General features: G+C 46.3%; 1 protein-coding gene across 3 annotated transcripts in view; it reads left to right on the top strand.

The window, feature by feature from the left end:
* Nucleotides 1–13,591, top strand: part of ZFP37 (ZFP37 zinc finger protein) — an 84,261-nt gene extending 70,670 nt beyond the window's left edge. The window contains exons 4-7 of one of the 3 annotated variants that reach the window (XR_015132142.1): nucleotides 11,591–11,751; nucleotides 12,092–12,242; nucleotides 12,422–12,587; nucleotides 12,677–13,591. Coding sequence is in view for 1 of the 3 variants with exons in the window: in XM_086316000.1 (XP_086172126.1) it covers nucleotides 79–191 (113 nt within the window). In the remaining 2 variants the exon portion in view is untranslated. Of the gene's footprint in view, nucleotides 1–78; nucleotides 4,900–11,590; nucleotides 11,752–12,091; nucleotides 12,243–12,421; nucleotides 12,588–12,676 lie in introns of those variants that run through there. The other 2 variants (XM_086316000.1, XM_086316002.1) reach the window with 2 other exon arrangements.

Raw genomic sequence — 13,591 nt, 5'->3', positions numbered from 1 at the left:
ATGTTCCTTAATCACAGGGCGGCAACTAAGACTAAATGCAGCCAAAGATGAATCTTTTTTTTTTTTTTTTTTTTTAAGGAAAGGGCCTCTTCGACTGGCAGAGCGATGCCTGCAACATCAGCTGCTGTGTGGGTCTGTGCCTGGTGCCTGGCAAGCTGCACAAGCAGCGCAGCACCAACGTCAAGAACTGACGCCTCCCCGTGTTCAGAGAGGACTTCTTTGACGGCCTGGGGCCAGTCAGTGTGAGGAAGCTGGCATTCAGGATCAACGTGGTGAACAAGGGCAGCAGTCTCAAGCGGGACATGCTGCTGGGGAAGAAGGAGCTGCCCCTGACCTCCACCGCTGCCCTTCTTGTAGAGGCCCCACTCCCCTCTGGATCCTGCAGGGAAGCCCTGATGCTGAGGCTCTTGTTGGGGATGTCCTGGGTCATACTCTTTTCCAAGGGTTACTTTTAATTGAAGAGAAGAAAGGGGGCTGCTGGGGGAAAAGGAAGGGCCAGCTTGCCGGGCTGAGTCCCTCTGGACCCCAAGTTCCTTGCCACCACTGCCGCTGCTCACCCCTTCCGGAGTTCTCGAACCTGAGCCAGGAGGTAGCAGAGTCCAATCATACACCCAGAGGCTGCCTGTCCTGGGGCCCAGCCAGATCTTCTCTGGGGTACTGTGAGTATCCTCCGCCAGGCGCCCCCCAGAGAGTGGTGCTAGGTCCCCGTTCTGCCTGCTGTGCCCCATGGGGCTGCGGGAGGACCCCCACTCCAGGGTTAAGCGGTCTCTGTGCAGCGCTCAGCCCTCCCAGGCTCCGGAGGTGAGAGCCAGTCAGAGGGAGGAGGGTGCCATGTCTGAGCTGAGTGGCAAAGACCCTCAGCTGTGGAGGAAATCCCAGAGGATGAGAACAGGGGGTTGATGGCTCTGCCCCTCGAGTAGGACAGCCCTTCTGTCGGCTGCTTTCCTCCAAGGCCCTCTTTTCTGGGGACCCTGTGGCCTCACTGGGCATCCAGGCCCGCCTCCTCTGGAAGGCTGGCTCAGATGGTGCCCACAGAGCGGCACTAGCTCGTGGGCTCTGCTCCTGCCTGTCCCCACCCACTCCTGAGCATCCAGCACCCCTCCTTGACAGCTGAACCCAGGAACTGCTGCTCAGAGACTGACGGCCTCGGCTTTTACTCCACCTGTGTCCATAGGTTTGGGCTAGGCTGGATGGGACAAGGGGTGCTTGTCCACCTGCTTGTGGCTTTTCAGGCTGCTAAGACAGCTGTCTTAACTGTCACAAAAGTGTGCGGGTCCTTGACTGATTTTTGTGGCGGTTTCCGGTCAGCCGTAAGGACAGGGAAGCCTGGCTACTGCTGTCCATGGGGTCGCAAAGAGTCAGACACGACTGGGTGACTGAACAACAACCGGCCCAGCCGGACACCAAGAACACCGTCTAAAGCAGGGCCAGGCCAGGCCAGCTCTTCCCTCGGCTCTCTTGGGCTGCCTGTGGGGTGAGGATGGACCATGCTGGTCTGTGGGGATCCTGGGGTGCCCCCTCCTAGTCCAGAGGGTGTCCCTCCCAGCTCTGGGTTTCCAGATCACACCAGGGGGAGGGGTGAAGGAACTGCGGAGGGGAGCACGAGTTCCCTTTGGCACACCTGGTGAGACATACCCACGCCCTTGAACCTGAGAATGAAGGCCCTCGGCGCTGGGGTCCCTGGCTGTGCGCCCTCCGGCCTCAGTCCTGACCTGCTCCATCAGGCCTCCTGCTCCTGGGACTACCTGGGCGAGGCCTGAGGGCGGAGAAGGTGGACAGAGAGCCCCGCATGGACTTAGATGCTCGATGGGACTTCCCACCCCCTTTTCTGACCCAGATACCTCTCCTGAAAGCTCCGATTTCCCTCCGGGGACCCCCATTTTTTAGGCCCCCACACTGTTTGATATCTCTGGTGAAGTTGATTGTGGGTACATCTTGAAGACATCCTCCCCCAAGTGTTTGTTTATAAATTCTGTTTTTAGTGCAATAAAGGTGTTTTGGGGGGTGTGGGGGTGGACCTCTGCTAGCTTTGCTGTTAAGTAACAAGAGAGAGGGGGGAAAAAGTGACTAAGAACACAGGCTTTGGCATCATGGAGACGTGAGCTTCCTTCCCATCCTGCCGTTTTGAAGCTATGAGGACAGATTTAAGCGACTCAGCAGCAGCTGCAGCAGCATGGTCACTGTAGGCTTCCAGGTGGCGCTGGTGGTAAAGAACCAATGACACACCCATGCCAGTGCAGGAGACATAAGAGACTGACACGCCCATGCCAGTGCAGGAGACATAAGAGACTGACACGCCCATGCCAGTGCAGGAGACATAAGAGACCAGGGCTCGATCCCTGGGTCAGGAAGATCCCCTAGAGGACCGCATGGCAACCCACTCTGGGATTCTTGCCTGAGAATCCCATGGACTGGAATCCCATGGAATCCCAGAGGAACCTGGCAGGCTACAGTCCATAGAGTCACACTGAAGCGACTTAGCCAGCTCGCACGCATGGGTCGCTGAAGGGACTCAATGGGACGCTTTGTGTGGAACCCTGAGAAGAACGTCCAGCACACATTGGGCTGGTGAGATCAGAGACTTATTCCAGGAGACAGGACTTGGGGTTGGTCTTGTAAGTTAGGGAGGAGATGGAGATGTGCAGAGCATGTGGGAAGAGCCCCCAGGTGAGAGGACAATACTGTGCTAGGATCCTGACCCCATAGCTGGGGCTTGTTAAAAGCTGTGGCTTATTCTGCCTCGAATTAATGTCCCCTTGTGAGTACTAGTGCGAATGAGTGCTCAGTTGTGTCCGACTCTGTGTGAGCCCATGGCCTGCACCCCATCTGAAGGAAAGTTACACAGCTCAAAATAGCCTGGAGTTAAAACTCCCCTCCAGGTCCTACCCACCATTCTATGCAAAACAAAGAACTCTCTCACCCGAAGAAAAAAAATGGACATAAAGGTTGATTATGCCCAGCTCCCAGGCGGTCCAGCCTCTGGCCGATCTCCAGAATTCTTTGCCCCAGACGTTTAAGAGATAACTAACCCAAACAACCTTGGAGAAGAACAGGCCCCCTTAAGACACTATATTTCTACATATAAGCCTTCGTGGGTTGGCGTACCAGCTCACTAATCTGACTGCTGCCCCTTCTCGCCTCATTAAAGGTGATCTGTTCCTGTAGGGTGCCAGTCTCGCTCTTTTTCCTAACCTCACCTTCTCTAACTCCCTTACCCTACACCGTTGGGCTCCTCTGTCCAAGGGATTTCCCAGGCAAAAATACTGGAGTGGGTTCCATTTCCTTCCCCAGGGATTGAATGCGTGTCTTCTACACTGGCAGGCAGATTCTTTACTGCTGAGCCAACAGGGAAACCCAGTAGTCCCTTCTGCACGCCTGAGAGAGTGACTGGCGTCATGGGAGGGGCTGGCACAAGGTGGTGGACCCAGGAATTGTGGCATTCAGTCTATGGCCTGCTTTAAGAAGTTTCCCAGGGACTTCCCTGGCGGTCCAGTGGTTAAGACGTTGCCTTCCAACACAGGGGACATCGTTCCCCTGGCCTGGGAGCTAGGACCCCACATGTCTTGTGGCCAAAAAGCCAAAGATAAAACAGAAGAAATATAGCTACAGATTTAATAAAGACTATAAAAATGGTCAATATTTTAAAAAAATCATCCCAGGTCCTTATGTGACCATTCCTAGCTCATGCTTAACTGATATCCAGCCACTGCTTTTTTGTCATCATGGGCTGATTGCAAGTTTTCCTGTCCCTGAGATGGAAGAATTGAATTTGACAAATAGTAACAAAGGCTGTGTACTTTACTCCCCGGTTTTGATTCCTCCCAAGAAGAGATGGCAGCCCATGAGCAACCAGGTTTGCACCATGAACCCCACTCTTCCTGGGCTGTGGTGCTGAGGGAAGCGTCAGCTACCACCACTTCACACAAGATCACCATTGTACCCACCACCGTTCCCAACCCTTAGAGCTCCACACCGTAACTTTCTGCTGCTGGTGGAGATGTCCTTACTGTTCTGCTTTGTACCTACCATAGCGCCTGATACGTATAGTATTACCTCTGGAATGACTGAACCTTAAATCCTGTCTGAAAAGCAGGATGCACTTTTAATGTGCTCTAATTAATGCACTAGAATGTGCTCAGTCACTCAGTTGTGTCTGACTCTTTGCAACCTCATGGACTCTAGCCCACCAGGCTCCTCTGCCCATGGGATTTTCCAGGAAAGAACACTGTAGTGGGGTGCCTTTCCCTACTCTGGGGGATCTCCTGGCTCAAGGATCGAACCTGTGTCTCTTGTGTCTCCTGCTTTGGCAGGAGGATTCTTTACCACTGGCGCCACCTGGGAAGCCCAGAAAGCACCAAGGATTCTAGTTTTGAGAAATAACCTTGTAAATCCTTGTAAAATCCTTTTGTAAATAAGAATATTACTTTGGGGCAGTGACTTCATTGTTAGCTCGTGGCCCACAGAAGTGGAGAGAGGGCAGAGGATAGAAATCTATGATCTGAGGCCCGTGCTGTAGGTGATCTTATCTTTTGATACTAAGATCTGAGTTGACTGTTCCCGACTCTGGTTATTCACTTCCATTTCAGATCTACCACATTTTTGGTGGTCGGCTCAAGCACTGCCAGGACAGCCTGTATTCACTGAGATAGTAAGGTCAAGGCTTCAAAAATACCAAAGGTATGATGCAATTCACCTAGCGGCTTGGTGAAAGAAGACCCAGTCAAAACCAAAGCTGAACTAATACTAAATCAATCAGGAGTGATGCTTGGCTTTACAATAGGATTCCCTTAAATAATATTCCGGTATTGTGCTTAAATATTTGTGGTAGGAGTTGTAAATTAACAATATGAAACACTATTACAACTTGTAGGTGAACAATAAATATCACAGCTGAGTGAATTATTGACTTTTTACTGTGGAAGATAGGAAGGGGTAGAGAGATGAGGAAAGATGACCAAAAAAACTAAAAGAGAAGAGTAACAACCACTGATGTTAGCATCTCTCAGAAGACGATGTGAGTACATGGCATACGGATTCATTTTACAAAAGTTCACCTGACCATCCATCAACGGTGAATACATCTAGTACATAACGCAAAATACACAGGCTAAGTATTTGATGTAGAGTAATCCTGTCTGTGGTGTAGCAAGCTGCTTTAGAAGACGTGCTACTAAAGGAATTTTGAAAAATAATGAATCGGAATCTGAAAAGAATAGATTTATATATATACACATGTATAACTGAACCATTTAGCTAACACCTGAAACTAACACAGCATTGTAAATCAACTCCTGCCCATGGGATTCTTAACTTACTTCAATTAATAAATAAAGGGAAAAACAATTAAGAGCAAAAACTGACCAGATCAGACACACACAAAAATAATGATGCCACCTCATTCTCTCTCCTCAAACATCTACCAATCATTTAGGAACAGAGAGGTGATATTTAATCACATTCCCTCAGTTCAAACATGTCATTGACACCTGAATCCAAACTACTATATTACAGTCAAGTTGCACCTGTTATTTTTATATTTAAGGTGATTAGACTTAAACAAACTTAGGAACAACTTGGTAATCAAATAAAGAAGGGCGTTCAAAAACATATTTGTTCAAATGTGGGATTGTGCCATAATCCACTTACCAAGGCAGGTAGTTACAATGGGAATACATTTCGCAGCAGTACAAAAACTATCTTTCCATGAGCCAGACATTAAAGAATGATATTTTGCTGTCATAAATAGAGAAAATATCAATGCATATTAGATAAGTGCCTTATAAATATTATTTCATAGAATCTTCATAATAGATCTGTATGATAGGTATTATTATCCTTTTTATAAAGGTATAAACTAAGACTCAGAGAGGTTAGGTAAATTTACCAAGAGCACACAGCGAGCAAGTGGGAGAACCCATACTGGAACCCAAGACTGTCTGAACCCAGAGCTCCTACGCTGACTGACTCCACAACACAGATCAAGGCTTGATGTTTCTGACACGGAGGACAGATGGAACAGGAATAAGTAGGCCCTCAGGAGTGTCTTCTTGGTAGTTACTATGGAAGAAGTTGCATGTAGATTTCCCCCAAATGTGACACTAAGGACATAGCTGAGGGTCAAATCAAGTGAAAGGCAAGTAGCAGTCCTCTCAGTCAACAAATATTTAATGGGTAAATGGATAATATGAGGGGTACTGCTCATCTAATGGGGCTTCCCAGGTGCTCGGGGTAAAGAATCCACTTGCCAAGGCAGGAGATGCAGGAGACACAGGTTCATCCCCTGGGTCAAGAAAATTCCCTGGAGGAGGGAATGGCAACCCACTCCAGTATTCTTGCCTGGAGAATTCCATGGACAGAGGAGCCTGGTGGGCTACAGTCCATTGGGTTGCAGAGAGTCAGACATGACTGAGTGACTGAGTGTGAACACAAGCATTTCTAACAAGGAATTAGGGGATGCTTCCATACCCCAAAAGGCAAAAACTATGCCCTTCCGTTTGTGGCCACAAGTACTGGTCACCAAACCACATTAAGACTTCCTCACCCAACGCTAAAATACAGAGCTTTTTATAAGTGACTCGCGGGAAGGGTGACGGTCTACTAGGAGGTTGAGAAATGACTAGCCTAAGTCATGATTCAGCGTGGGTAAGGGGTTTACGGAGTCCACATATGACCAGAAAACAGTCCATCCATAACAGGCAACTTGACTGAAACTAACCAGCAGACTGGAAATGGACATAGTGACCTTGTCCTCAGTCACACTCTTAATTAATGAACAAATCACTCATTGAGGCAGACAATAGAAACATTCAAGTCATGTTATATAATAGCAAGACACAGTGCCGAAAGGAACAGCAAGAAGTAGTGCTTATTTGATTCATGTGCCAGACTGGAAGTGCTCCTTGGACTTGGGCATCCAGGGTAATTATATATTCTGCTGGTAGTGGCTCAAATCCAGTTTTAAAATAGCCACTCCCTTCACTGATGAAAGGTTTCTTGGGGCTAACAGCATCCCATCTGTGTCATCTGGGCCCTCCAGAAAACAGATCCTGAGACAGATTTAGGAGTGTAAAAGGCTTACTGGGATTAACACTTGTGAAAGGAAAAAGAAGGAAACGGGATTAGGGCAGGGGAGCTGTCAGACCATGACATGATCTGAAAAAGTCTCTGTCAGCCAGCAGGGAGCTCTGAGCATGTGAGAAGAGGCCTGTGTCAGGCAGAACAGGACGGGACCTTGTGTCACAGTCCTGCACAGCCACTGGATGGGGCCACCCGAGAAGACCACCATCTCAGCTCAAGAGTTGAGGCCAATCAGAACCAGGTAACAGTGGAGGCTGTGGGTTAACCCCCCTCCTCACAGGTGCACAATGAGCCCTTTCTTGAAGAGGGAATCTGAGCAATGTATCTGTATGTCTGACACACCATCCTAATATCCAGAAAGAGGTAGTCCCTGCAAAAGGGATCCAGAGTTCTCTTCCCACATGGGGCAGGGGTGGAGGCAGAAACCCTTTCCTTCCCTCCTAGTTTGAAATTTCTAGCACAACATGAGGGCTCCCTGGGGGTAAGAAAACCAAGGATACCCGTGATTGCGGCCTCCAGATTCAAGATTATCAAGATTTCATTATCAGATTATCAAAATTCAGCAGGTACTTACTGTGCGTGGGCCCAGGCTACCCAGCACCCATCTGGGACTCTCTTAAGCACCATAGGAAAGTGAAGTTGCTCAGTCGGGTCCGACTCTTTGCGACCCCATGGACTGTAGCCTACCAGGCTCCTCTGTCCATGGGATTCTCCAGGCAATAGTACTGGAGTGGATTGCCGTTTCCTTCTCCAGTGGATCTTCCCGACCCAGGGATGGAACCCAGTCTCCCGCATTGTAGACATATCACAGGACCAGTTTATTCCATTGATACTGACACCACCAGGCTTCGGATGGGAGGAAGACAGTTTGGGCAGTGGGAAGAATAATCATAAATCTTGGATTATGAATCCTTCAGGAAAGGGTCAAGGAGTTCTGAAGATAAAAATCATCCATGTAACAATTTTGCCATAGGCCAGACCTAATTTGAAAACATGAAAATCTGTTTCATATCATCAATGTAAGGATCTGAAGAAATTTTTTATGTAAAGAGCTTGGCATGTAGACAGCTACATGTAAAAGAATGAAATAAGAACACTCTTTAACACTATACACAAAAATAAACTCAAAATGGATTAAAGACCTAGATGTAAGACTAGATACTATAAAACTCTTAGAGGAAAAGCAGAGCACCCTTTGACATAGATTGCATCAATACCTTTTTTTGATCCACTTTCTAGAGTAATGAAAAGAAAAACAAAAATAAACAAATGGGACATAATTAAGCATTAAATCTTTTGCACAACAAAGGAATCTATAAGCAAAATGAAAAGACAATCCACAGAAGGGGAAAAGATATTTGCAAACCATGGGATCAACAAGGGATTACTCTCTCAAATATACAAACAGCTCATGCAGCTCAATATAAAAAAATCGAGCAACCTAATAAAGAACATAGGCAGAAGAACACATATCTTTTCCAAAGAAGATATACAGATAGCCAACAGGCACGTGAAAAGATTAACATTGCTAATTACTAGAGAAAGGCAAATCGAAACTACAATGAAGTATCACCTCACACCAGTCAGAATGGCCATCATCAAAAATCTACAAATAACAAATGCTGGAGAGGGTGTGGAGAATATGGAGCCTGCCTACACTCTTGTGGTAATGTAAATTGGTACAGGCACTATAGAGAACAGTATGGAGGTTCTTTAAAAAAAAAAAAAAAATAGAGCTACCATATGATCCGTTAATCCCACTCCTGGGCATATATCCAGAGAAAACCAAAACCATAATCTGAAAAGCTACCTGCATCCTAATGTTCACTGCATCACTATTTACAGTTGCCAGGACATGGAAACAACCTAAACTTCCATCTACAGATGAATGGATGGAAAAAGCTGTGGTCCATGTATACAGTGGGATATTACTCAGCCATAAGAAAGAATAAAATGATGCCATTTGTAGGGACATAGATGGACCTAGAGATTATCATACCAAGTGAAGCAAGTCAGAAAGAGAAATATAAACATCATATGATATCATTTCCATGTGGGATCTAAAAAAATGATACAACTGATCAGATCAGATCAGATCAGTCGCTCAGTCGTGTCCGACTCTTTGCAACCCCATGAATCGCAGCACGCCAGGCCTCCCTGTCCATCACCAACTCCTGGAGTTCACCCAGACTCACGTCCATCGAGTCGGTGATGCCATCCAGCCATCTCATCCTCTGTCGTCCCCTTCTCCTCCTGCCCCCAATCCCTCCCATAATCAGAGTCTTTTCCAATGAGTCAACTCTTCGCATGAGGTGCCCAAAGTACTGGAGTTTCAGCTTTAGCATCATTCCTTCCAAAGAAATCCCAGGGCTGATCTCCTTCAGAATGGACTGGTTGGATCTCCTTGCAGTCCAAGGCACTCTCAAGAGCCTTCTGCAACACCACAGTTCAAAAGCATCAATTCTTCAGCACTCAGCCTTCTTCACAGTCCAACTCTCACATCCATATATGACCACAGGAAAAACCATAGCCTTGACTAAATGAAACTTTGTTGGCAAAGTAATGTCTGCTTTTGAATATGCTATCTAGGTTGGTCATAACTTTCCTTCCAAGGAGTAAGCGTCTTTTCATTTCATGGCTGCAGTCACCATCTGCAGTGATTTGGGAGCCCCCAAAAATAAAGTCTGACACTGTTTCCAGGACCAGATGCCATGGTCTTCGTTTTCTGAATGTTGAGCTTTAAGCCAACTTTTTCACTCTCCTCTTTCACTTTCATCAAGAGGCTTTTTAGTTCTTCTTCACTTTCTGCCATAAGGGTGGTGTCAACTGCATATCTGAGGTTACTGATATTTCTCCCAGAAATCTTGATTCCAGCTTGTGCTGGAATTCCAGCTTTTATGATGATCCAACAGATGTTGGCAATTTGATCTCTGGTTCCTCTGCCTTTTCTAAATCCAGTTTGAACAACTTGAAGTTCATGGTTCACATATTGTTGAAGCCTGGCTTGGAGAATTCTGAGCATTACTTTACTAACGTGTGAGATGAGTGCAATTGTGTGGTAGTTTGAACATTTTGGCATTGCCTTTCTTTGGGACTGGAATGAAAACTGACCTTTTCCAGTCCTGTGGCCACTGCTGAGTTTTCCAAATTTGCTGGCATATTGAGTGCAGCACTTTCACAGCATCATCTTTTAGGATTTGAAATAGCTCAACTGAATTCCATCACCTCCACTAGCTTTGTTTGTAGTGATGCTTTCTAAGGCCCGCTTGACTTCACATTCCAGGATGTCTGGCTCTAGGGTAGTGATCACACGATTGTGATTATCTGGGTCATGAAGATCTTTTTTGTATAGTTCTTCTGTGTATTCTTGCCACCTCTTCTTGATATCTTATGTTTCTGTTAGGTCCATACCATTTCTGTCCTTTATTGAGCCCATATTTGCATGAAATGGTCCCTGGTTTCTCTAATTTTCTTGAAAAGATCTCTAGTCTTTCCCATTCTATTGTTTTCCTCTTTGTTTGCACTGATCATTCAGGATTTATTTCTCCTTGCTGTTCTTTTGAACTCTGCGTTCAAACCGGTATATCTTTCCTTTTCTACTTTGCTTTTCACTTCTCTTCTTTCACAGCTATTTGTAAGGCCTCCTCAGACAGCCATTTTGCTTTTTTGCATTTCTTTTTCTTGGATATGGTCTTGATCCCTGTCTCCTGTACAAATTCACAAACCTCTGTCCATAGTTCTTCAGGCACTGTATCTGTCATATCTAACCTCTTGAATCTATTTGTCACTTCCACTGTATAATCATAAGGGATTTGACTTAGGTAATACCTACATGGTCTAGTGGTTTTCTCTACTTTCTCAATATAAGTCTGAATTTGGCAATAAGGAGTTCATGATCTGAGCCACAGTCAGATCCTGGCCTTGTTTTTGCTGAATGTATAGAGCTTCTCCATCTTTGGCTGCAAAGAACATAATCAATCTGATTTTGGTGTTGACCATCTGGTGATGTCCATGTGTAGAGTCCTCTCTTATGTGATATCAAAATGTGTGATAACTCTATTTTGGTAGTAATGGTCTCAGCGAGGCAACAGTGAGTGGAGGCATGAAGGGAGATCTTAATTCCTTGCCCAGGAACTGAATCTAGGTAGCCTGGATGGGAACCAGGGATCCTAGCCCCCAGACCAGCAAGGGCTAGAGGCTAGAAGCTATTTTTCCCTGGATCTTTGCCCTCAGTGAAAAATGCATTTATCACTGCGGCAGTGAGTGGAGGCATGAATCGAGATTTTAATTTCCTGCCCAGGAATTGTTCCCTGCCCAAAAAATTGAATTTGTTTAGATGAGACAGAAGCAAGGCAGAGATGCACACCCAGATAGAAGGGGTGTGGGCATCGCCCTAGTGAAGAGGAGGACAGTAAAGAGATGGTTAAGTCATTTATATAGATCCGTTCTTCTGTGTCTTTGTCTTCCTTAAGGCCAATTATCTGATTTTTTTCCCATACTTGACCTACACTAGGACCCTCCCCTGGGTACACCTGCATCCCTCAACCAAAATGGATCTTGAAGTGAAGGCTTCTGGGAGGAGCAAGACTCGTTATGGCCCGGAGTTATTCCTTGAATTTTGACTCACAGGGAGCCTTTCTGTGCTTGTGTAGTGTCTTCCTTGTCCTGAAAGAGGTGAGAGCTGAGATCCCTTAATCCTTTACTCAAACAGGGTTTTACTTCTGTGTCCCTGCCATGATTCTTACCTTGATTATTGCCATGAGTGTTCCCTTAAGGTGTTTACAAGGGACAAACACTGGCTATTTACCCTGTTACTGTTGTTACTTCTATTCTGGAGGGCAAACAGGAGGCTGACGTCAATGTCTTAACTGGAGCCCTACTATCTCGTGTCTTAGGAAATGCTAATAGGGGTATCTAGCCTGAAGCCCACATCTTCATGCCCCATGAAATGTAAACAGGAGGCCAGTTCTAAATGTCTGACCTGGAGCCCGTCTATCTCTTGCATAAATAATAGACAATTACTGGCATCACCGACTCAATGGGCATGAGTTTGAGCAAACTCCGTGAGATGGTGAAGGACAAGGAAGCCTGGGATGCTGCAGTCCATGGGGTCGCAAAGAGTTGGACATGACTGAGCAACTGAACAGCAACTGGCTAACCACTTGGTAAGAAAGAAAATGGAGTGACAGTTTTTTCAGGAGAGCCTGGCCTGGGAAACAAGGTCTGGTCAGCAGTGCTGACAGGGATTATCCAGCCGCCAGAAATCCCACAACCTAACACAACTACCTTCCTCTCCCCATGTTTCTATTAAAGCTGAACTAGTTCCTCACACTGTTTTCCGCAGACACCCCATGAGCAAGCCCATCTCTGGACCCCAGTCCTTGCTGCTTCCTTTGTTTGAAACACTCATCTCCCAGATACCGGCATGGCCCACTGTCTCACGGCCTCCTGGCTCTGGGTGACTCCTCCACACCCCAAGTCTAAGTAGCGCTCTTTCCCCACCTTTCCTGGTAAGCCTTCCATATTTATTTGTTTATTGCCTGTACCCACTCCCTCTAGAATGTAAACATGCTGAAGGAGTTTCTTTTATTCTCTGCAGTATCCAACAGGTGAAACAGTGCTCAGCGTGACACAGCAGGCACGCCAGGCTTGTTTCTTCCATATGTGGCCTTCCTGACCTGCACCAGAAAGATCAGAGAGCCCATCTTCTTTCTCCCTTGTCTGGTGGTAATATTTTCATGAGTGTGTCTTAGCTCAGACCAAAGAATGTGGGGGCCTTGAGTGCCAGGAGCCAGCACAGGAGTTCCCACCCATGACAAAGGTCATGCGGAGAGGCCTGATATGCAAAGGTGAGTCAGGACTCAAGGGCCCCCCCTGGACCTGCCCGAGTATCTACCCCAAAACCAAAATTTGTCTGTTTTACTATTTCACAACTTTCACCAACTCTTCTGACATTAACGGGGGGCTATCCCCGACCACCTTTCTCTGTAAGAAAATCAACTTAAAACTCTAGTTAATAAGTCTCCTGGGCATAATAGGAGTGTTTCAATTCAAACCCCTCTGATGACTTTCTAGCTTGCCTGACAAGTTTGTTCAGACTCCTGCAGCTATACATGTGATTGTTCACAGCCTCCCCACTACTAGAGGCACAGGAAGCTTAAGATATTCTAACAATGCAGAGCTTCTCAGAGAGTTAAAATTGTTAGAATCGAACTAGTAGAGGATTTCTTTGTTGAGCTAATGCTTGCTGCCAAGTTTCCATATCCCTTACCTACTGTGTCCCTGGGAGTGTATTGATGAATATAGTTGGTATATAGAAATGTAAGTAGTAGCTTTAATATTTGTAACCTTGGACCCTTGAGTTAATTCTTTTCTTGTTATAGCCCACCACACTTTTGCCCTATAGGAATGCAACTTTATCTAATGCTTTCGGAGGGTAGCGCCTGACTTTAGAATGATCACCTTTAGAGAAAAATAAGTTTTCTGAAAAAAGGGTCATAAAATGTTAACAGGC

Source organism: Bos grunniens, chromosome 8 (assembly GCF_055505025.1).
Source record: "Bos grunniens cultivar Pamir isolate PY7600 chromosome 8, Bosgru_T2T1.0, whole genome shotgun sequence".
NCBI classification, from domain to species: domain Eukaryota; kingdom Metazoa; phylum Chordata; class Mammalia; order Artiodactyla; family Bovidae; genus Bos; species Bos grunniens.
The sequence above is the reverse complement of the archived record's forward strand: the minus strand, read 5'-3'. Positions and strand labels throughout refer to the sequence as shown.